This window comes from Falco naumanni, chromosome 7 (genome assembly GCF_017639655.2).
Source record: "Falco naumanni isolate bFalNau1 chromosome 7, bFalNau1.pat, whole genome shotgun sequence".
NCBI classification, from domain to species: Eukaryota; Metazoa; Chordata; class Aves; order Falconiformes; family Falconidae; genus Falco; species Falco naumanni.
Window position 1 is genome coordinate 14,947,572 of NC_054060.1, and position 25,850 is coordinate 14,973,421.

The 25,850-nt window shown below is 37.4% G+C and overlaps 1 protein-coding gene across 1 annotated transcript in view; it reads right to left on the bottom strand.

Annotated features, from left to right (window-relative positions):
• The window catches only part of GALK2 (galactokinase 2), a 48,741-nt gene that overhangs the window by 22,154 nt on the left and 737 nt on the right, over window positions 1-25,850 (bottom strand). The window contains exons 2-6 of the mRNA XM_040601291.1: window positions 23,796-23,884; window positions 22,248-22,371; window positions 18,418-18,508; window positions 15,370-15,516; window positions 2,656-2,754 (exon numbers count right to left, since the gene is read on the bottom strand). Coding sequence (XP_040457225.1) covers window positions 2,656-2,754; window positions 15,370-15,516; window positions 18,418-18,508; window positions 22,248-22,371; window positions 23,796-23,884 — 550 coding nt within the window. The remainder of the gene's footprint in view (window positions 1-2,655; window positions 2,755-15,369; window positions 15,517-18,417; window positions 18,509-22,247; window positions 22,372-23,795; window positions 23,885-25,850) is intronic.

The window sequence follows — 25,850 nt, forward strand, 5'->3', positions numbered from 1 at the left end:
CATGTTTTTTCTCTTGAAAATCCAGGGACAGTTAAGGAAAGAAAACTGACATGAAACAGCGAGAAAAGAGGTTTAACCTCATTGGCCCAGTTACACATACATTTCAAACGTTTCCCTTGTAGCTGGATTTTAAAATGTTTCCATTAAGTCTTTGGGTTTTTTCAGCATTTCACAGAACCCCACCCAACCTATTTTTCTTGCCTGTTTAAGACAACAGTTTTTCTTTGATCTACCGAAAAGTACCAGGGCTGGCTGAAGCTAATGTGCGTGCCACTAGAAACAAGGGGCTTCACATTCCCTTCCCCTTCACCAGTTCTCATCTCCCCCTGTTTTCCCATTTTCCACTAAATCAGGATTAATTCACTGAGTTAGAGAATAGTACCAAAATTTTAGCACTGACTGGGGACAGTGATCATGTTACATATGGACAATCAGAGAAATGAATTAAACTATATATATACAAATGTAGTTACTATCTCCTTCCTTCTAACATAAGAGACTGCCTTGCCTCACAGATGCCTTACACAGGCTGCCTAAGATGTTCCCAGTATTTGTGACCTTTTCATGGAATAAGCTAGGCATCCATTAATTAAATAATTCAGGATGTAATGTAATCAAGAGATTAAATTCACATCTGGTTTTTCATTGGGATGAGTTGTAAATCATGTACCCTGCTTTGGCTTCTTAGAATAGACTGCAACTCCGCAAGCCGGGATGTCTTACTGGTTTTGGCATTGTTCGCCCCCAGAGAGTTCCTTGAGCAGCTAGAGTGCTAAATAAACAATGACAAATCTGCTTGTACATTATGTACAGCATGTGTGTAACTCCCTGCCATTGAGATTCTGGACCACGTCACAAAATTACTATCAAGGCAGACAAGCTTGCTTATATTAAATATACCCTTTAAGAACTGCTACATTAGATCAGAATGTACTACTAAGCTGGTCCAGCTTCCTGTTTCTGACAGTAGCCATAAATGGGTATTTAAGGGAAATATAAAAATAGGACATATACAAAGCAATCTTTTTTTTGGGTGTATTTTTCCAGCTTCCCATAAGCAACGATTACAGCGGTTATACTTACACTGGAAGCAACATCCAACTACTATGTTTAATAGCTACAAATAGGCTAATACTCTATCAGTGTATCCAAGGTCTTTTCTGAACCCTTTTTAAACTTTTGCCTTCCACAATGTACGGTATTTCTCAATTTAACAATTAATGTTTTTTGGGGGAAAAAAAACAAAACCAAAACAAAAACCAAAACTTCCTTGTTTGTTTTAAACAAGCTGCTTGCAAATGTCATTGTGTTTCTATTAGTTCTTCAGTTATGAAAAACACTGAATTCTCAATTTACCTTCTCTTACCCATTCAGGGCTTTTACAGAGCTTCAGAACACCACCCTCAAAGATACTTGTTTTCCAAGCTGAAAAGTTTTAAATTATTCAGTGAATGCTCACGTAAAAAAATAGCTTTGATCAACCTCAGTGTCCTTACTGTACATTTCTCAGTCCAGTGTTACTTTATTTCGAGATGGGAGGCCAGAACTGCATTCAGCTGCAAGTACACTGAAGCAAGGATATTTTCTGGTTTGTTCACAATTTCTTTCCTAGTATTTTTAACATTTTCTTTGCCTTTTTGATCACCACCTCTATAGATCAGAAAAGCCTCCAGTTACATGATCATCAGTGTGTATGTCAGGAAAATATGCTGCTTCCTTCAGCATTCCTGCAGCTATGTGTTCACTACTAACTGTATAAAGTGTGAAGGAAAGGTGCAGAGCAGGTACAGGTGGTGTGTCTCATAATGGAATTAAATGTTTGGTGTAATTCTAGGAAATAGCTTCTCTTCTGTATAAACTCATCCAAGATATGGCATTAAGGAACAAAAGCTGCAGAGATACAATAGCACAATTACAAGGCAAGTAAAAGTTGTCATGAAATGCTACATTAATTTCAATAAAAGTATTCTGACAGGTTTTAGCTTTGAACAGTTTCAGTCCTGTGTACCTTCTGGGACAGTGGATAAACTCCACTGTAAATTTCACCACAAGCACTCATGCATAACTTGGCAGGTCCTGTTCATCATTGCTAGTCCACCTTCTGTCACCACCTTTAAGACAGATAAATGCCTTCTACATCAGAATCCAGCCACAGAATTGTCTGGAATTAGCAAAAACGGGGGAAAAAAAATAATCTCCATTGTCTTTGTAACTGGACCTGGCAAAACTTCCTAGAACTGTTTGGTTGTAAGAAGTTTCAAGAAAGCATTTTTGTAATAATTATCCCATTTGCACTGAACACAAGGCATACCGACCATTCAGATTTCATTATATGGGAAACAGAAATTCTAAGTTCAGCGATGAATTAGCCAAATAGTGTGGGGCCTGGTGCTCTTCTAGAGTACATCTTTTCCCACAATTTTTCTTTCCTCCTTCTTGCCATTTCCCATTTTCATCATATTCCTTCAAACTTGTCACACTTAATTGTACACAAGTTTATACAAGTAATTCCTGTTTCATTTGCGTACCAATGGTGCTTACAGTGCTCACTAAGGATTCCAAGTTTCTTGTCTTTCTGCTAGATATGTATGAAGGTGGTTTTGTTTACATAAATCCATATTACACTGTTAGTTTAGATTATGAAGATCCACATACAGTTCCTTCTTCTGCCAGAAAAGAGATTGACTGGTCCATTCCTCCACCTTCTGTGCCAATATAGCGTTCACTCTTAGTGCAAATTTCTGCAAGTTCCACCTGAAAAAAACATTAACATGTGAACCTTCAGCCAAGGTTAAAGATGATACTTTTATACTGCTTACATATGAACTAGTGAGAAAACAAAGGAGATAACGATAGAGCTCTGAAACCACTGTCTCTCATGCACCAAGCAGTGTAAGCTGGTATCAACCAGGGTGCCACATGGCCCCTTTTTCCTGTTATTCTGAAGCAAAAAAGAATCAACTATTCAGCCTCCACTGAACCCACCATAGCCAGACACTTTTCAGAGTATCCTTGTTTAGATGCTTAACTCTTGTAGCTGTCTTCCTCCCACCTTCCTCATTCACTTCACACCCTTCCATCCCAACAGTCAATATTTTGTTCATTTATTAGTTGAATCTATCTATATATGCATCCTGGTACCTTACAGAAAAATGGCAAGTTGTTACTTTATACTCTCGTAATGTACTGACTCCAGAATCAGAAATTATGTATTGAACCTAACTCAGGAACCCTTTCCCACTATAAATAATCAGTGGTGCTTGTCATTCCTCCTTGAGATACTGTGCTTTGCTTACATTGTTTATCTGAAATAATTTGTAACTATATGTGATTTATATTCTTTTGTGACATTTTAGGCATATCTCTTGTGCATTCTGAAACCTGTAGGTCAGAAGATAGTACGGGAGGGTGGAATGTGACTATCAAACCATCACAAATAATAATTTACAGTAAAGCTTTCAGTCATCAGGCCAAGTCAAAACAAAACACAAGAGAAGCCTTGGAGAATGGTCAAAGAACATAAAAACTAGTCAAAAAGAAGTAAGTCAAAAGGAAAGCACACATGTCCACCTATTATGACCCCTACTAGTTAGTTTTTCTGAGCACAAAGTAACCACAGGAAAGATAGGAAAAGCACGTTAGAAAAGCTGCAGTCCATTTGTCAGTCTGGTGGCAGTCAGATTCAGATTCCACACTAAGGATGTAGCATCACAGGACTGTAACAAGCTAACCAGCAAGGCAGGGACATTAGCCAGCATGCAGCTGTAAAAGGCAGCAGATAAGAGGCAGTAAATCACCATGTTGAGAGAGAGGTATGTGCCGGGTGCCTGCCTGCTCGCTCGCTCAATTTCTGTAATGGCACCACAGACAAAGTTGTAAAATTAGTGCTTAGATCAATGTAATCAGGTTGAACTGTTTGCAAGTGCACTAACAATCAATTTACTCAGCTCAAAATGCAGCTATGGCAAATAAGCCCCAGGCTGATAGGCAGAAGTTACAAAAAGAACGTTAACATAGTTACTCTAAAACTATACAGACTGGATCTCTTTGAATCAAACATGGTAAATGACCAGTCACAAGAAAAAGACCGTTAAGAAGAGAGCATAAAAGTACAATCAGCAAAAATACTCTCCTTTTCTGTACTGACTTTCCTTTGTGTACTTTAAAGATGAGCTGAAATAAGAGATAATGCTTCTACCATTTTTCCTGAGAAAGTACACCAACATCGCACATTCTGGTTTTCGTTCTTTTTAACAAAAGCCATCTCCCAGTGCCCAACTTTTGCTAAAGATCATGATCGTCATAATTCGTTTCTCCTCCCTTGTCCCATGTTCACTCCAAGCAGTCCCATTTCCAGGTTGAGCCTTAGACCTCTTCATCCCATCGGTGACAGTTTAACATCCAGTCACGGTATGTCCCTGCTCCACTACAAGTTGGCAATAATTCTGAATGAAATGCTAACGAATGTAACGATGCTTCCCCCCCCCCCCCCCCCCCCCCTTAATGCTAAACTACTCAGTAACAGCTACACAGAAAAATAAGGACAAACCTCCACACACAGCAGTCTCTAGACACTCGCATCTTTCTACATGTGAAGGCGCGCCTATTTACAAACATCTGTTGCTGGGATGTGGAAATGCTGGCAAGTTTCAGCCAGTTCTGCTGAACCTGCCTTTCGCCCCTCTGAGAAAAGAGCAATACCATGCCCTGATTTTTGTAGCCACTGGCAGGAGACATCAAGCTGGAGTTCATGAGCATTACTCACTGGCAGCAACAGAACTGGCTAAGACCATGCCAGCACACTGATCATGCACACTTAAATAGGAGCTGTGGTTGTGCAAACCTGGTCTGAAGCACAGCTCTTGAGGTACTCACAATGTATATTCCACTCTTGGACACAGCTGCCTGAGGTATTATTTCATCTGCAATTGCCAGATAAAAGCTTTGTGAAGTCAGAAATTAAACATTTCACACACTTCACTTAGTCTGGCTGCATGTCATCTTCATATACACATCAGCTACCGCTTGATTGCTTAAATCGTTTAGACTTTATGAGCCTGGACTTATTAAATAAATATCAGGACAAGTCTTGCAGAGGAGGAATGTTAACAATTAGGACAGTGCCACTCCCCTGTCCCTTTACATGGTCTGGTGAATTGTGCCTGGTTAAGCATTGGGCCTTGCTTCGCCCCAGCTCACCAGCTGTCCAGCTGCGTATGCTGGGCTAACAGCACTGAGCTTGAGCAACTTTTGTTTTGAAACTTAGCAAGGATTGGCAGGACCACCAAGTAGTAACTGGCAAGGGTTGAGAAGAGCCCTCTCCACAAGACAGCCCAAGGCATCCCTGAAACATCATTTGGTTTCTAATTTAAACAGGCCCTTGCTGACACAGGCTGGCCTTCTAATACTAGGATGAGAAGCATGTGAATGGAGAGGAAATCGTCATCTGTATAGAAAGCGGCTTCTACTTACTATTGAGACAAATGGGCAAATGTTTGCCTTTTTGCTAAAATGAGTGAAAGGGCAAAGATCAGAGGAATTGAATTGTAGCTTTGGAAACGAATGTGAAGACTAAACTGGAGAGCCTTGTGTACATATTTGATACTTGGAAGGGGGTGGTCACGTGACTGAAACAGTGAACCGAATGTTGGGAGGTCTGGGCTCAATTTCTAGCTCCACATTAAGTTTCTCGTGATTCAGGGAAAGTCCCTTTAATTCATCATGGCTCCATTTCCTCAGTAAAATGAGGCGTATCTTCCTCCTCCTTGTAATTAGTAATTGCTACTTGCGATTCTTAGATGATAATATTATAAATATGTATGACTGCATTACTAGAAACTGAAAGAAAAAAATTTTGCTACACAAGCTCTCTGACTTTAGGCACCCACAGAAAATATCTCGAAGGAAAAAATTTGCTGGAGCCATGTAATGAAATAACTTTTGCCTATCTCGGAGTAATACTTTGTTTCCATCCAACTTGCAACACTCAGCAGCTCTTTAGGACTGTTTGAATCATCTCTGATTTATCTCTCTCTGTTGTAGCATATGGCTCACCTGTAAAAATACAGAGCTGCTCAGATCCCGGATCTCACCGCACAATTTGGCCACATCTGAACTGTCTGAAGGTCTGAACAATACCTAGGCATGCATCTCCGCCTTCCTCCTGGCTGCCCTGCGCTCCTGCAGAGAAGTAACTCGGAGAACTTTCACAGCCGCACTGAGGGGGGCTGCACCCCAGGCTACACCACAGCACCACGTGCCAGGCAGGTGGGTCAGAGGGGCCAGCCACTCCTTGCCAGAGTTCAAAATACAAGTGCTACACATATAAAATAAACAGTCGCCCCTATTTCGCAGAAGACCTAAGCAAGCTTTCTTGTACAGCTAGGTGAAAGCAGACATTTGTTCTTCACGAAGAACCATAAGAAATATGCAGCAAGAATAAACCCTATCTGCACATAGACTACACTTCCATCCCACGTATTCTGATACGCACGAGAGATCACTTCGAGCCAACCACAAAACATAACTAGTTCTATGCTCCCAAGACTCATTAGCATGTTTTTTCCATCCCTAAAGCAGTATTTCAAAAACACGAATAAATCATAATTTAAGTCTTCATAGAATTTTACATACTTTACTTTAAAAGCATTCCTATAAGGCTGCTGTTATCTTCAATTTAAAGACAGCACAGATATTTACATGATTTCTTCAAAGTCATGGCAATCAGTCACAAAGCTGAAATGAGAATTCAATCCCCCCGCTATTTCCAGTATTGTGGCTTATTTCTCTCAAGAATATAGTCTCAGGGAAACCTTTGCAGGGTGAGTTTAAAACCTTTTTAAGATTATGGTAAAGAAAAGTGGAATAAAAAGATACTGAAATCAAAGTAAAAATGGATCTGAATAGTAGCATTATGACTCCAGGAAAAAAATTATGTCATCAGATGGATCAAAAATGTCGTTATACTAGCTGTTCTGTATTTCTGTATTATTGTTCCAGGAAGTTGTTCCAATAGGACAGGTCATCATCTGTGAATAATAACGATCATGTGGACCTAACTCCTAAGCTGTCATCTACACTATTAAACAAGCAAAGTGATATATTTAATGTAGTAATTAAAAAAATAAAGCTCAAACATCAGGCTATGTTTCCTTTGCTCTCACCTCCCTGAAAAAAAACACAACAAACAAACTAGCCAAGAAGGGAAGTGCATACAATGCCCGTGAGTAAGTGAGGAATTGTCAGTATCTCCCCAAAATGTCAGGTTTTGATAAGTTCCTGCGCTGAATGTGAATTCTGCACACTTACTTACCTACAATGGATTTCTTATACATGAGCTTGTCCAGACTGCCTTTTAATGCATTAAAATTTTAACATGTAGATCCAGTAACTAGGACTTTTACTGGCCAGGTGAGAAACACCTCCTTTTGTTGATTATTAATATGCACCTGACTGGCTTCATTTAATACCTTCCGGCTGTTACAATGTGAAAGGCAATGAACACTCGATTCCTGACCACTCCACCAATTACATTAATCATTTTATGGACCTCTAACACTTCCTCCTTCAAGTGCCTTTTTCCAAAGAGTCCTAGCTTACTTTTATGGAGGTCATTCTGTACCTTTGATCATCCATGCAGCTTTCCCCTGAATCTTTTTCAGTTTAACTTTCTTGGTTTGTAAGAAAGGAAAGAGGCAGACTTACAGCTTTTCTTAGACTACCTTACAGTAAATGTCAACTCTATCTTTTGCTATTTTTATCTGGCAAATAAGCCACATAAAATATACATTAATTAGTGTTGCATAGACGTATGGTAATACAGTCTCAACCGGTTCAGCACTACTGCTCCAGCTCTTTCACTGAAGTCACTGTCCTGACACTATGGTCAACAGGAGAGATTTTGTGACCACATCAGCCACTCCTGTGCAAAGTCCCTTTGTTTAAACCTGCTTTGCAGTGGCATGGCTGAAGCAATCTGTTGGCTCTAGTGAGGTCTATAAAACTGAGGAATAGTAGCAGGGAAGCTGGGATGGAAACTTAGATATCTAAAGTTAGTCTAGCAATACCCTGAGCTGTATTGTACAACTGGTCTGTTCAGCCTCTGAACACAGGAGAGGGATGAGCATAACATGACAGTAGTAGTAGCTGGTAGGTGAGTTAAACCTTGAAATCTCCCTGGTCACCTCTCAAAAAACCACTAAATATCACAGCTTTTGAATGCCAGACCCAGTATGACACACAAAAATGCAAACAGTACTTTTATAGCTGTTGGCAAGAACACGTGCCAGGTTGGCTGTGCTTCCGTGGGAGACATTTAGTATCAGTGAGTTACATGAGATATTAATAAACATTAATTATATATTTATTTTATATAATTATATCTATTAGAAAATATCTATTTTGGTATTATAATTAATATATATTAAGGTTTTGTTGCTGTTTATCCAACAAAAAAAGACACAACACATTAAATGAGAATATCCATAATTAAAACAATATAACGCAATATCATCAGGAGTAGAATCTCAGTGCACAGAATTCACTCACTTGCCTAATAAGCAATTAAAAATTAAGAAATCTATGCGAAGTAATAATCTATTTAAGGAAGCTGCTGTCCCTCAAGGATTTCAAAACTGAACTCTTAGGTTTTAGACAAGTTTAGTTGGAGCATTTGGAAAAATCTAAAGCTAACAATGTACAAAATGTATTTTTTTCAGGCTGTTCCCTTTCAGAAGCTTAATTCTAAAGTCTGCTCAGAATGTATCCTATTGCAGGAGGCAGTGCCTACCAGTTTGTCTACCAGGCAACTGGCCCCCATGTGCAGACCTAGGCTAGCCTTTGATCTAAGATCTCTACTAACTATCTCTGTTTTTTGTTTGAAACAATTTAAGGTTCTCCCTGATAAGAAGCAAGTCAATCTTGAGTTACAAAGACAGAAATTACTACCACTTAAATCTGTTTTTATCTTTCAGCCACAAGATTTCTATCCAGCATGCAGAAAGTCTAATCTGGGAAATCATATTAGTGGAGATATAATTTAGTCTGACAAAGAAGGGTTGTGATTTTTATTATTAGTTGCCTTATGTGTCATTACTTTAGATGGAGAGATTTATTGTAATAAGAACTCATCAATAGCTCTGCATCATGTTACCTTGGTTTGGATTTTTAATGGAAAAAGTGAGTTTTCAGTAAAATGATACTTTTCACTAGTATGTATTTTTCTCTGCTTGTTTACACTTCAATATGAAACACCTAAAATTCAGGTTTTGATTTTCATCTGAGTATTTCTGGTCTTCCAGAAATGTTAAAGAACTGATAAAAAAGTATTTTTCGGACTGTTTCCAGGCACAATCCAACACTGTATTTGAATTGGCCACATACACCTTGATACTTCAGCAGCATGATAAATTATGAACCATCCGCTACAGCTCATTTGATTCTCTGTTGCCCCATCATTTTAGTTTCTCTTAGTTTGATGTTATTGATGATGAACATGAAGGCCTAAATGTACAAAGGTATTTAGGTATCCAAGGAATAATGAAAGTGAACAGATGATCACTTGTAAAAAAATTCCTAAATATAGAAATCTAAAGAAATAGCTAAGTGAGAACAGATAAGGGAGTTTCACCTTTAATAGTCCCCGCGCTCACAAAGAGGCCAAGGGCCAACTGCTCCAATTTTCACTCATGCAATGGGTCTGGACAGTATGTAAACTGTGACAGAATTTGTCCCTATATAACTGTCACTGTCAATATGTTCCATACCGGTGATCAATCCCTTTCAATCTCACGTAGACCTTTAAAGAAGTAAACTCGTGTAAGACTAAACCCCTTAAAAGAGTAAGACAATTAGTGAGTAGGAGACAGGCAAATATTTGTTAGTAAAACAGAATTAGTGTTGCTTAGTACTTTTTTGGAACAGCTCACCCTACATTACCCAGAAACTTGATATATACAAATCCAGAATGACAGCAGCCAAAATAAAGCAACCTTTTCTATAAAATGATAGTATTAAATTACATCTGCCTCAGAGGTTTTATGTAAGTTCATTTTGGTGAAAATTAAACATGCTAGATTTTCTGCATATACCAATGCAGGAGTAGTAATAGCTAATCTTTAAAATAAAGACAGTTTTCGTCCTGTTTTAAATTTTATTGTTCGTGAAGGGAAGCTCCATGAAAAAAATACGTTTGTTAATACATGTTATTTTTAGACTGTCATTTTCAGTGCTCCAAAAGTCTCTTCAGCATGCAAATTTAAGTGACTGGAGTATTTAATTACCTATTGAGCCAAAAGTCCAGTATGTACATTTACTCTCTCATTAACAATTTGCCCAGCTCAATCTGAAAAGTCACTCAGTCTGCTGCTTCCCTTTACAAGTAATGTTGGTCATTTTATGGCAAATTTAGTGTAGGTTTTCTATGAAATTCTACAGGGTTTGGTTCACAGCACAAAGGACAGAAAATAGAGAAGAAACATTTATAGATAAAGAGGAGTATTTTAGAGTAAGATGAAAACATTCTCTATCACTTAAGGCATATTTAATGTCGTTAGATGGTGAATTTTATTTTAATCTGTGCACATTTTATGCATATGTATATATATGAAAAGAATTTCTGAAATATAAGGCACTATGTTTCATTTCTTAAGGTATAAAATGATGCCCAAATTTTGAGGTTATTTTTACCACCAGAAATGTCCTTATTTTTTGTATCTGGTCTTGACTAGAAATAGATTGCTGAAAGTCACCATCTGCTTCCAGTTTGCATACAAAACCCCAATTAGCTAAACTTCATATATGTTTTGCAAGGTAATTATGCTTACTCTTTTTCAAAATGGGAAAATATTTGTCAGATAGTATCTGGATGTCCTCATAAGCACAGCAATCTTAGCTTGACTTTGTCTGCCCTCTAACATGCTCAAATAGGAGGTTATCAATTTGGTTGATGAGAGATTACGGCCTTTGATTACCACTGCTCCAAAGTACTCTGCATTTCCCCTTGATTACAAACACACATGGTGAAACTTAACAAGTTAAAGAACCCTAGGTTTTAATTCCACAGGGAAAGAGAAACTTTAACGTTTCTCAATATTAACGGTACTTTAAAATACAGTATCTGTGTACCACTTTTTGTGTAAGCAATGTGAGTTTCTCATATAAATAACGTGAGCATGCATTTATCAAACATTTTTGATGCAGCAGTATTATAAAATCCCAACCAGTATTATCAGCACATGTTATTAATTTCAAAGTCACACTATCAATATAATTACTCACAGATTTCTTTGCCAGATAGCTAGATATTAAAGCCCTATTGCACATTAGAAAAATTATTAGGAAGTGGTAAAGTACTCAATTGAAGCCCTTTCCTTATTATATACAGGCTTCAGAAACAAAGTAGAAAGGATTCCAGTTGGCCTATCTATCCTCCCATTGAAATGAATGAATTACCAGGTATTGTAACTGTTTAATGTTGAATGTTTTGAAAATTCCGCACTCCAAGCCATAGTTCGAGAAAATTTGAGCCAATGGACACTGTGCCATTACAGATTAGATTCAGGTCCTTTATTTATCATTCTGTCTGATATAAGATTTTTCTCAGTCTAGACAGAGCCAAAAATAATTCAACTTCCTATGCTCAACATTTCACATTAAATTAAATAAACCCTATTTGCTTTTGATCTATTTTTCCCAATAAGTATGTGCACAGCTGCCCAGTCTTAGCAACAGAAAAAATGTTAGGGTGGCTGAACAGAACTTAGTACTGCAAGATTTAACATTTGGACAGCAACAATATCATCACATCTTTCAAGTAAATCTAGTTATTCAAAAGTACTAAGTGATTTTCTGTACTTATTAATTCCTACCATAAAACACAAAGCTGGGACAATTTAGAGCATTATTCTATTTCCTTTACAAAAAGTATCTTCTGATGAAAAGTTGTACAAAAGAATGATTTTGTAACAGTAAAATAAAAATCACTTTAAAATCAAAAGCTACTATTGAGTATTGCTGTTCTTTGAGTGATGCCAACACAGTCTTAGACTGGTATCCTGTTTGGAGGAGAAAAATGGATTCTTTTTAAAGATCACATTCTAAATTTTCCATCTTGTTATTTGAATGCTATTGCACTGCTGCAACTGGTTAGCACTGCACATCTGGCTGAATTGTCTTGGACTGGTATTTTCCCTAAACTATTGTGTATGTGTGTGATGGGTTTTTTAAAAAAAATATTGTATGCACACTGAAACAATGCCCTATTGCAGACTGCTACACACAGTAATTAGTGAGAGCATTTTTTTTCTGATTTTGTTTTCAATGTCAAAAAAGTGCTATTTTTAAAGTAAGCCACCATGAAATTCTAGCCATGCTTTTACAATATTTTTCATTTTGGGTTTTTTTGGCTCTTTCATAGGCCCAAACTTCACACTGGAAGTGTTATCTCATAAAAGCTCTAAATTTCAATGACTTTTACTTTACAGCTACTATTTTAAACTCACATTTATCAGGAGTAAGAGCATATAACTAAAATATTCTTATAAAAATAGTTTCACAGAAACAAAACAGATAAATGTTCCATTCAGTAAAAGGTCAATTTTTCATAACTTTGGCTACAGAAGCCCTACAATTCAGCCAAATTTGATTCCAAAGCCAATAGTTTCTATGTCCTGCTGCTACAGACCATCGTATTAAGATTTTGCAAAGTCCATCAGACTAATGAGGGGCAAAAAGTCAATCTTTTCTCATAAAATTACTACCATGACCAAATACTGTTACTTATAAATACTACCATTTACAACTTTTGCAACTGTTAAGCATTTGAAAAAAAAAAGACAGAGGGGAGAGGTAAAGCGGTATTTCTTCCTTAAAAATAAACAAACACATAAATATCCGGAGCCCTAAAATTGCAAGGTCCTGGTTTGCTTTCTAGCAGAAAGGATCTGGAAAGCCCCTATTTCTGGTCAGCTAAGAATTCCCCTGCCATGAGGGGAGCTCCCAGCTGATACAGCCAGCATTACTAGATCCTGCACAGATACCATTTGACACCAGCACAGGATGCATTAGGAGCTGGAAAGAAGTGGCCAGAGCACGTTTTATACTTCTGAGGGCTTGCATGCCTAGATTGCTCTAATTTATACTCGGACTAGCTCTGCCTTATACAAGGCAGTTCTGTGAGGCTAAGCATAAATTCAGAGCAACAGAGAATCTGGATTTAGCTAGATATAAGAGGTCTCTAATGCTAAATCATAAATTAGCCAAGAAGACTGAACTTGGTTTTACTGTCCTGTAAGATTTGGGAAAACTTAGAGTCTGGACAAAAGTAATCAGTCTTCAGAGCTGTCATCCTCTGTCTTAACCACCACAACCAGGTGTCTTGGTCTATGCAAGCACAGAAAACCTTGGTTACGTTGGCTATTGGGAATTCTGCTCTGTACATTAATTGCTCATTTTTCCTCACAAGTGCAAAATATTTGGCTGCAGATAGCAAAATTTCCTGACAAAAATGTGCAATTGTGTCTCATGTGTTTGTCCAACTGCATTTGAGACACAAGATTAACTTTCAGCACGTTTTCCAAAGAGCAAGCAGAAGAGATTTCGGGTTGATTGAACAGGACACATGAGGAGAAGCAAAGACATTCAGTGGAGTCTCTCTCTTCCTTCTGTTCCCCCACAAGAAAAGGCCAAAAGGAGTTTTGCACCTTTCTTTAGAACAGGTCTGGCATGATGCTGGCCAGTACTCCCAAGCCTTGTGCAAATTCAGCTCAAGATACACACTGTATCATTTATGCTCTGAAGAAAGCTGTGCAGTATTTCTTGGAATAATGAAAACCTGGCTTCTGGTTTTCCAAATACAGATTTCTACTACCTAGTAAAATGTGGGCTTTCTTGACCTCTGTCAGTTTAATGGATTTTGCAGATACCCAATTTCTGAACACATGCTTTCCAGTGATTTTGATCTGTAGTTCCCAAGCTTAGCTCATTTGATTACCACCATCAGAGACGGTGCTGCCCTGTAATAAGACCACCTATGCAAAACCAGAAGCTTCTAGCCAGGCCAGGTAGGCATGTATAAAGAAGCATGTCTGCCACCTCCAACCCTCTTACTTCAAAGTCTCGTTCATCAAAGTGGGATCCTCAGTTCCACACTTTCATCTGCCACTGCACTACGTGTCTCACCTCAGAAACTAGAGCCACTGTTAAATGTCCGGTCCCTTACCTACCTTTTGACACACAGTGCACTAACACAAAGCAGGGTGACAGTGAATGTAGCCACATCCTCCTACGTTAAAAAGTCAGCCTGCCTCGCAAGCCCTGCTTCTTTCTGCCTTAACCCTGCCCGATACCGTCCTGAAGCAAGCACTGCGCTCTGCAGTGTGGGATGGAGCACTTACCGCTGAGCAGATCGCTGCAGCTGCAGCTACATAGAGAAGTAAGTCACAACTGATAAGCAAAAACTTCTGTGTGGATCTGTTTACCTCCTGGCTCAGGTAAATGCTTGTACACAAGCACAGTTAAAAGCTGCCATCATCATGTACCACTTTAAGTTGGCTTTGTACCACAATTTGGGAATGTCTGCCTTAGACAATAGGCACAAATATGCGTAACAAGTCACATTTAGATCTGTTCTTTTCTCTTCCTGACAATGTTCTAATTTAAGATCCTAGTTTCACTTAACCAGACATTTTTACTGGAGAGAACTTCATTCCCATATGGCACCTTCAAGGACGATGACTCCTCCAGAAATCAGTATTACATGAGCCAAATTCTATTAACAGTTGTACTGGTAACAGGTCACATACTTGGGGTTTGTTTTTAGACTAATGTTTGTTTAAAAAAGTGAGGAATACATTTTGGATTGTAAATATGTTCGTTCCAAAAGACCTGTGAAGAGAATAAGGAGAGTCAGATGGAAGGATTTTACCTCCACTTTGTGCTGATTATATAATTTATCAAGAAATTGTTCCACAGGCCTCCAACACATGCTCTGCTGTTAAAGCCATGAAAAGTCATTCAGGGAGAGGGTAAAGGCCTCGGGGGTGTGGTCCACATGCTTCAGCACATATATCCTCAGTCCTGGCCTGCAGATAGCACATCTGGTCCAGGCATGGACCTGATGGTTGGCCAAAATACAGGCTTACAATAATGCTCCTTTTTTCAGCTTTAATGTAAGCCTGTTTTCTTGCCAAATTCAAATCCTGCCAAAATTTGGCCAAAGATGTTTGCTCAGTTGTGCAATATCTGAAGTTTATATCCAACAACTCCTTGCAAAAACAATTGTATCGTGTTTTTAATGTTTACAAGTATTAACAATATTTAATTTTAAGTAGAATTTTACTGCTGACACTCTCGTGTTTTACAGTAAATTACCTTAGAGAGGGTTTTTCCATTAGCTCTTAGTGTCACGAGTCCTGCACAGCACACCAAAGCACTGGAGCTAGAGAGACCAGAACTTGGAGGGATGGTTCCATCTAGCAGACAATTCATTCCAGTTGGGTTATTAAGACCAAAATGTTCCTAACAATGAAAAAATAAACAATCTCAGTTTCAAGTACAGACAGGCTCAGGCTTGCAATTATCTGATACTTCGAAAGAGAATCTTTTTGCTGAGTTGCTGGAACCAAGGACCTGCTTCTGGTATCTCCAAAATAAAGCAAAAGTCTCATTCTACTCCTTAAAAACAAAGCCAATGGTAGGGCTTTAGCCAAAGGTATGTCTGCAATTCCTGTACACAAACATATATGAGCTGACAGAACTGTACCCCAAGCAGAATTCAGTATGGGCTAAACGCCCAAGAATTTACGAAGCTTCGTGGGTGGGTTTTGCAGCAACTGGCTCTGCTCTGAGCTGCCGTAGTGACAGTACCAGAGGTTAACAATCATTTTATACCCTACTTTTGTCCTTTTCTCCACAGCTCTTCACTTAAAGCATCCTGAAGAGCTTAAGGTCCACTTTATGCTTCACTTCTAATGCTGGCATGTGGTTGTAGGGAGCCACATCACGCTGATGGGGAACTAGTAGCCATGCAGCTGTATTCAAAGCCGGATACTCCTACCTCCTGAAGTACTCACGGGACTGACACTGAGAAAACCACAATGGTACGTGAAGGACACTATGCTTTATGAGGCACAAAGGCATACCTACCAGCGGTGATGGTCTCTGTCATGCTATTCTTAGAATAAAGTTTAAAATATAGACACACGTGATAGATATCACAGATAATACATTTAATCCAGAAATCATAAATCCTCATGTACATGCTCTTTTAATTACTCTTTAGTTGCTTTGTCTTTTTATTTATAATCACTTTAATATAAGTTGCTCTCTGTTGTTAGTTTGAAATAAACATGCAGTACTTATTAAGAAATCATTGAATGTATATGGGGGGTATATGAGTGGCTACGTTCCGATACAGATTCATACGTCAATAAACTATTTTACCATGTCAATAATCAGAAAAAATAGCAATCCTCCCATAAAGAAATGCCCATCTTCAAAAAGATTTCTGCTATTTTTCCTGTAACAACTTCAACCATAAATGCAAATGGTAGAGATCAGCAAACACAAAGAAGGTCCTTTAATGTCTTCTACCATCACTTCAAATTATTTTAAGTTTCCCTTTCTACAAATATAAGGGAATTCATACCTAAAATACTTCTGATGCCCATGCCCCTTCACGAACAACACTTAGACATGCTTATTCAAAAACAGAAAATGCTTGAGTAACCAGAAACTGATCCACAGTTTCTGGATTGTCTTGAATGTGAATCAGGCTTGCAAATTTATCACGCAATGTTTAAATAGAAAACGTACTTCAGTTTCAAAAATGAAAATGGACTTTGCCAAGGTCTGCAATAGTTCTGTCCCAAAAGGATAGCGTGTTCAACTTAATATAAACAGATTATCCCGCTGGACCCTCTGAGTACTTGTATTTCAGTGTTTCTTAAGTCTGTAACATTTACGCTTATTTTCTGCCAGTGCTAGAGTCTGCAAACCTGCTTTGCAAATTGACGTTCCAGTATGAAAACTTGTCCTTAGGAAACAAACCTCAGTAGCAGACTGCAAAATAAATAAAGTCAATTGGTCATGCTAGCCTTAATATAAGAAAGAATATATTGTAAAGAAACCTAATCTATATCTCTACAGTCAATGCAATTTAAATGCCTGTGTTACTGAGCAGTATAAAATTGAAAATACTCATGTTACTGCAAAGATAATTAATTTACTGGGGTCTAAGCATAGGGGTAGGGGTCTGTTCAAGAACTGTGGATTGTAATAAAGTGATTTGTGGCACTGATTGTTCCAAATTTTGTATTTTGAAGACTCATTGTGGCAGGTTTGAAGCAGGCTTTGTTGGCTGTCTGCAGTGCTTTACCTATTGGATCCTCCTGTGGCTTGACCTAATGGCCTATCCTGAGGCAAGCTTCATGTGCTTTAAAAAGCACATTTACCCATCATTTGGGCAGGCTGTGGTGACCTGTTCCTGACCTAGCCATCACTGTTTATCCCATCTGCCCTTCCAGAAACATCACTGGATTGACATCCAGCTGAGAAGTCACCATGTTTTTTCCTCAAAGGGCCATGAATCACCTGCAATCAGCAGGTGAGATTTATAGGAAGCCTCAATTTTGAGTTCAGGCTGCCTCCCAGGACAACGTGGTTGATGATCAGCACTTGGTTTCACAAGCAGTTCAGTCTTCAAGTCAGTCTGGAGACAGGCTAGCTCACAAAAGAGAAGATAAAGCTCAAATGAGCAGACAGGAAAATGTCTGCCTGTTTGGTGTTCCTGCGTTTACCGTAAGTGTGCTGTTTCCTGCATAGCTGTACTCAAGAAATTGTGAAAATTCCATTCAAATTCCACACATTGAAAATCCAGATAAATAATGCTTCTTACTGGAATACTTCTTCTCTATGCTGTTTACTTACTTTTTACATTTTCTTTTACCTACTGCATGAGTCAGCTTCACTCAGTTGTTATGCACAACTTGTAAGTTTCCAACATTAATGAAAATTAATGTTTTTTAAAATGTTTCCATAGGAAGAAAACAACTAAAATACAATCTTTGTATCCTGACAGACAAGTCTCCGAACCTTCTTAAAAGCAATTTTCAATTAGATGATTCCATTGGAAAGCATTCTTTTTAACTTCAAAATCCAGAAATGTCATCTTAATGGTGAGTTTGATCCTAACTTTACTAAATAATTATTTGCTATTATAATTTATGTAATAAAAATAGTGCTCTGCAAATACTTTACAACAAACCCGCTCATATCTCCTCTTAAAATTTTAACATAAAAATACTTAACTGTATGTCAAGAAAAGCTATAGAATAAAGGGAAGTACTTTGAGGGCAAATAGGTACACTTCTTGTATTTTAATTCTATATTAATTTCATGAGTTAAATGGATTTGGCTTACCTGAATACCCTTCAGCCCACACAGGAAGTAGTTATGCCATTGAGGCTTCGTTTTGTTAATCTGAATATTATTAACAGTAGTACTGAAATCCCTGCAAAAACAGAAAACCCTTGAGGCTTTAATTTGTCAATAAATTTAGTTTGAAAAAACATGGCTTATTACTGCCACCTGCTGATGAACAAAAACATTCCGATGCTAGTTTTTTTCAGTGCAATGTTTTTCAGGGTTTTTTTGTACAGATCTTCTTTATTACTCAATTCTATAAGGCTATTTTAGAAGGAAGCATAAGAATTTTTGCTTAAGTTATAGAATTTATTAAATAAATTCAGAAATAGAGCTGCATTTGGCATCCTTAATGAGCGCAGCATGCCTTCTATCAGATGCATGTATGTTCTCTTGATCTCTCATAGAAGTGAAAATCTAAATAATTGTATCTGTCAAACCTAGAATGGAGATAAATACACTTCAGGCTCACTGGTAATCCCAGAATCAGGAATTCATTATCTTTGCTCTGAATGGCACTTCAATTAAACAGGCCTAATGCAGCAAAATTACATTATGTATGTTACAAGCCATAATTAAAATAATTTATTTTAAAATAGTTGATCTATTTCTTCCAGGATTACTCTGATAATGGTTTTCCTACTCCATGTTCATTTCAAAATAATAAAAATGGTAAGCCTGAATGTGCCTAAGGAAACTAATGCCACAGATAGGTGCTGTCAAAATGGGCGTGGAGTGATGCACAAAGGCCTCAGAGGTGCCTGCACTACTCACCAAGAAGCACAATTTGTTTAGAAGTCTATACAGTTGAATGCCCAATAACTATATCTACCTGGTGTCATTAGAGCAGATGCCCAACACAGAGAGAGGAAAGGCATCAAGAAAGTTAAGAAAAGCTAACAAAAAATACTCAAATGTTGCAGGCTAAGCTGTGCTTTACAAGCAAGGTGTGCCAAATAGTATGAACAGAGGCAGCTGAATTCCCTGGAAATATTTAGGTTTAATGGGAATAAAAACACTTTCAAGAAATCATACAGCAGGGGACAGTCTGCAGCTGCTAAGAGAATGGATTTTTTCATTCTTACATTAGTCCCAGTCTGTATCTGTAAACTATATATGTTAATGATGTGTTGGTTTTATTTTTATGCAAAAAAATACTGCTACTTAATACCTGTAATGAATACCAGTATGAAGGTGGTTTATTGGTAAGTATTCTGTTACCTACGGGGGAATGGTTATACTAATATAAAGCATTGCATCTTTACAGTGATATAATTGTCTTGAAACAATGGCTGAAAACTTCACTTTATTCTGTCAATGAAAGGCTGCAATTTTGTGTTATGCAACCCCAAACCTGACAACCCATGTAAAAATGGACTCACACTCCTGCCTCCTTCTCGTATAATGCTAGCTATGCCGCAGTAAGCTACTCGTATTACTGATCTACAACCTAGTCCTAGCTCAGTGTTAGATCAACGATCTTACTCTTTAAGTATCAACTTAGAATTACCATTTTATATGTTATACATGCAATTTCAACATTCAATACAGTGCCAAAATATCAGAGATCGGTGTATAGTTTAACATGTAAGTTGTCTTTCAATAAGAACTGGTCAAAATAGTGCCCCTTACAGGTCTTTATCAACAATACATCATCAAAGAATTGTATAGTTAGTGTCAGAAATTACTGGGGTTTCCAGAGTAACACAAAAGATCTGAAAGTGGTTATTGAGATTATGATACAAGGGAAGTTTGAGAATAGCTGTAAATTCTTCCCATTTGAGAGTCATGTGTAACTATCTCCTAGAGAATAAAACATCATTTTGCTTATGAATATAATAACAAAAATTACTTGTAAAAAAGAAAATACTTGTCAGAAGCCATGAAGATTAAAAAAATGCTGTATTTGCTTATCTTATTTTCTACAATAACACTAAATTGTTCTTGTAAAAAACCAAAGTTGATGGAAATCATGCACGAAAGTGATTAACCAAAAGCAAATTTGAAGTCCTCTTTCCCTCAAAAAAAGAGTTCTACAGTATTTTATCATTGTAATTCTTTTTATACAATCAGACAAAGTAAAACATCAGTTAACAGGAAGGCATATAGTATATTTGCTGGTTCTCAAGATAAATTAAAATAATGACTGCTTAAAATGCACTTTGCTCATTTCTGCAATCTTCTCGCGTAGAAAATGAAAGAAAAATTGGCTTGGATTTTGGCAGCTTTCATATGGATATAATTCACACAAACGCAGAATGTGGATTTGTCAAGATCCCCAGAATCCTTAAGTCTGGTTTTTTTGTTATCGTATTCAATTTGTTATAAAAACCAATTCCTAAATGGCCAAGCTTTATCTTAAATCAGTAAATCTTGAGGCTTGCCTTCGACCCTCCTGCTGGAAGGTAAGCAGTTTGATATAAGAAACTTTTAATAAAATATGAAATTGGGAAAAACATACCCATAAAGTAAAAATACTCTGATACTGTCTGTTCTAGCCTTTCTGTTTTAAAAGAATTCTTGGAAAAGCTTGCCCCTCCTCCAAGCTACATATAAGCATTCCAATCTTGCTGTATAATTAGAAGAGGTCAGATTTTGAGTAGTGTGAAAAAAAAACCATGTGGTTGAGGTGTTTTTTACTGCTTGAATAGTAATTAATCCTTATTTTGGGGAGACCGATTTGGCTCTTTCTCACAGAACCTCACTGCCTTGTCAATCTTAGTTTATCTATTTGAGTTCTCTGTAAAATAAATCTGACTTCAAAAAAAGATTGTCAAGTTTTGCCACAGGATGGAAACTGATTGATAATTATCATCCTCTGGTATTTCTGAAGGCATTTTGAGAAGTATCATGCCAGATATTCTCTGTACAAGTACTTCTCAATTACAAAGATGTTATGTGAAGGGGAGGTATTGGGAACTTCTAAAGACTAACTTTTTAATACCATTTTAGCACAAAGAACATAAAAGGCATCTGATCATTTCGGATGATTGATGATGAAATATACCTATGTGTTTTTTCTTGCAACCTGTTCTCTGTCTTGTTTTGCCTAAAAGCTAACATCTACTGTCAGTGTAGAAGAGGGCTACAGAACTGTTACATGTTTTACCAGTTCACAAAACAAGAATGAAACAGGAAATTGTGATTCTACGGAGGCTTATGGTTAGTCCTTGTTTGCCAAAGGCCTATACATATGCATTCACCACAGGCATAAATCTACCAGTGTAACAGGCTGGGAAAAAAAGATATACTGTCAACAGTTTTGTTATGTGGTGTAACATTCAAAGTGTTGAAAAATACTCCTTTGTTATGAAATTATGGGCATGTTTTAGCTTTGTTTTTAAGCAACAGTGTCTCAACAAAACAAGCGATGCTTAATGGTGTATTCTGAGGCCTATTCTCACTTTATGGTTTAAAACACACAATTTCAAACTGAAGCCAGAGCAGACATAAAAGTATAGTGACTGTGTATGCAATCTGAATTCAAAGGCTGTAATTCGAGATTTGGTAGAAACTGTAGGTACCTTATGAGAAGGTCATTTCAATTGTGATGTAATGTGCCAAAGCTTAAAGACCAAGTGAAAATATTTATCTTTTGGTTACTGCTTTATTTAGTATCCATTAGAAGACACAAGCAGTGAGTCTATTGCTCAAAACTAATATGCACAGCGTAGAGTCAATGACATTCCATCTGCTCATATAATTCATTTTACACATTGAGCTCTATATTGCAACGGAAGTTTGTCAGATCTCTGAAAACTTAACCTGTATTGCAATTGCATAAAGAGGTTCATAAAAACTAATGAATAAACAAAGTAATTACTTACAAGTACAAAGAATTGGTATTTGCCAGTTGCACAACTTGAGTTTTTACAGGTTCTACTGCAATCAGGATATCTTGTTCTATAGCCATAGGGAGCACAGCATAACCACAGTAGTCTATATGTTCTCCTACCAAAGAAACATACAATTAATATACTTTGGAGTAATTCTTTCTAGAATAGCAGTAACAGGGCTTTTACAGGCGTTCAGTGTTGTCTCATACAAGACAATTTCTGAGTACAGTCTCAACTCTTACTATTTAAAGTTTGGGGCACATTTCCTCAATTTCATAGTACTGCACAAAAAACTCTGTTCTTTATTGATTTTATCTATCACATTTGTTTATAAATATTAACTTTTTAACATTGGCATATAAAAATAATTTTAAAAACCCTATGCAGATTATTGTCTAGCAATGAGAATGGCCACATTATTTGTACACTGTTGTGACAGTACAAAAATCAAGTCAAATCAATCACATATAACTGACAACTGGAAGAGAAAGGCGCCACGTCAGTCCTCATTATGTGATCTCCTCTGCTTGTGTGAGTGATTCATTAGCCACTAGATAAAGCTTGTGGTGGAAATTACCCCCACCCCCCCAAAAAAAAAACAAACAAAAACCAAAAAACCAAACATCTGGACCTTTTTTGCAAGAAGATAATAATTGTATCTAAATAATCATTAATAAAGTTGCATACAACACATAAAGTACCATTCAAATAGAAAATGTATGTAGTAAACAGCCTCCCTCTTGGGAATAGTTCTCAGCATATGCTGTCTATTTAATATACATGATATGTTCACACAACAGTGAGATAACAATCATCAATAATTGCACAATAGACTAATTGATTTTCAAAGCTCTGTTTTGCATGATCCTTTTACTTACAATGTCTTCAAATGCATACGGTTACTTAATGAATATGCAAGAAATTGAGCTCTAGGGAGAGCACAAGCCTAACGTGGATAGAGAAATCTCAAAAATAAGGCTGCCACAGAAATACAAGTAAGTCCTAAACACAAAATAATTGTGTCTCTCCAGTCTGCCAGTGAATCACAATCTACTGTTCTAAATCTGTAGACACATCTCTGTGGAAAAGTAAGGAAGAGGAGATGATGGTAGAATCACTTCATGCTTTATCATATGCATTGCTGTGTGGCTGGTTATATTTGGTAACTGAAATTATAATGGAAGAGCAAAAAATATACTGATTTAATTTGTGGATGCACTGTTCATCAACTACTTTAGATTAGATTTCCAAATCCTTTAAAAAAAATGGTATCCAACCATAAGCTGGCAAGTTACTCCAGTTTTCAAAACCATTGCTACTGTCTATGCCTTTTCCAAAACTGATATTTCAGTGTGCATTTTATTATAACGAGATACAGTAAAAGCTAGTGAAGTATATTCTCTTCTCCATTTATCACAAGCAACTTCTCTGAAAAAAAAACCCAAAATTAAGACCAACATTACTTTGATTTTATATTTGAAACTACCAGGCTTCCATAATGGCAGACAAAATAAGAGAAGATTAATTTTTCTCTTTTACCTATTAAGTTGACTCGCCCGGGTGCACGAACATAAAACTTGGGAGCTGATCCAAATTTTGATATAAACATCTCCTTCAGCCTCTGCAACCTGAAAAGCAGATTAGAAACATTTAAAAGGACTACATTTACATAAAAGGCAGGAAGTTTCAATGTTTCTTGAAGTAAATTTGATTCAAGTATACAGAGTTTTCTGTGTTACATCAGGAGCAACATTAAGCTGCTTTTGCGCTTCACAGAACATTGATTGTGACAGAGAAGACTCTATTTAGAATATTCTGATTAATAAGAAGTGTGTATGTTCACTTGAAAAAGATAGAAGGGGCCTTATTTTATTTAAGTCATCTCTCTAGGTTGGTTCCAAACAGAAGCAGGGAAGGCAGTTGCCTGGTTTAACAAAGTACCATAGCCTCCACCTACCTTTCCTATGCTACAACTCTGTAAAACTGTTTGCTATCGAGGAAGAATCCAGCAGTGTGGACCAACCGTTTGTGGTACTGGGATTTCACACACGCACACACAGAGGTACTCCCTTCAAAGTCGGATCTGACCACACCAGGCCTGAGCAAATTAATTTTCTTCTAAGTTTTGACTTCTATCAATTTCCATTTTAGACACTACCCCATACCTGTACAAATGCTGAAGAACTACAATTCCAAACCTCGGGTTATCCCTATGACTAACTTTGACAGTATTTACTCTACAGGTTTACAGCAACAGTTCCCAGAAAGTTCTGGTTTTCCATTTGGAGGCATCAGATGTGCCACTGAAAATACCAACACAAAGGAAAATGTGGCATATTGCTTTGTTTCCTAAGACTGTAAAGGTGTCTAGCTTCCGCCCTGTGTTGCAAAGTGGGGATGCTTTATCATGTCATGCAGGAACAAGAAGAGATTAAGCCATTGTCTTAGCGAAGAATGAGAAATTTGATAGTGATACACTTCAAAACTACCTTAAAGCAATTTAGGTCACACACTAACCCATTAACATTCATTAACATAAACAACAGACTAGAATGATGAAAAAGCAGTAAGAATACAAGAAAAATAATCTCTAAAATGGGACTTAAAATATTTCATTGGCATACCCTGTTGGGTATGCTTTAAAGCAGGTAGCTGATTAAATTTAGGTTTTGGGGGTTTAGGCTACTAACAAAACTCCTAACTAACAACAACAAAAAAAACTTAGGTGTTTTTTTTTTAAAAAAAACAACTAGCCTACTAACAAAAAACCAGGAACCCTGCTAAGGTTCCTACATTTAGTCTAAAACTAGAACTGAAAGCCTAGTTAATGCAAAGCGTAAGTAAGAAGACGGCAATGAAAAACAGATGTAACAAAATTTCACAGTCAGTTATTTAGTTTGTACTTCTTTGTAAAAGCTGTGTTACTGTCCAACTATATATATTCAAATGCTTTGTAAGATTTCTTTAGATGGAAAGCTGCAAAATACTATTTGTTGTGATTTAACAGATCTTTCAGTACTTTTCCCATCTCAGTGCCCAGTAACAAAGCTGTGTTAGGTCCCTCTATAATTTCCCTTTACAATCTGCCCTGGTATTGACTGGTTTATCACTCTTACAATTAGCAGAAGCAATTTTCTGCCATTTCATTGTACGATCCCTTTTCTAGATCACATTAATAATATTATAGTCCACAGGGGAATATGTTGGCAGAATTCTAGGTGTTAACTTTATTCCTTTTTGTGTCAGCCTTCAGAATGCTTCTTGGTTTCACAGATATTTTTATAGTGGGCATTGGTACCAAGAGACTAAGAACAGAGCAGTCATGGGGGCATGTTTATCTAAGTGCTGATGGATCTCTTTTTTTTAATGTGGGTTTTACAAGCAGGCCTGATGAAAGACTATTTACAGGCTTTGGCCTTGATGTTGCAACACACACACCGCATTTTAAGCACCTACATCAGAGATGGCTGTCAGAAGTGCTAAGCTGAGGCATCCCTCACAACTTCACACATCCAGCTCTGGCAACGCCGGCCTTGTGCTTCCCACCTGACTCGCAGGGAAACACGCTGCTAGCACATGCAAGTAACAAAAGTT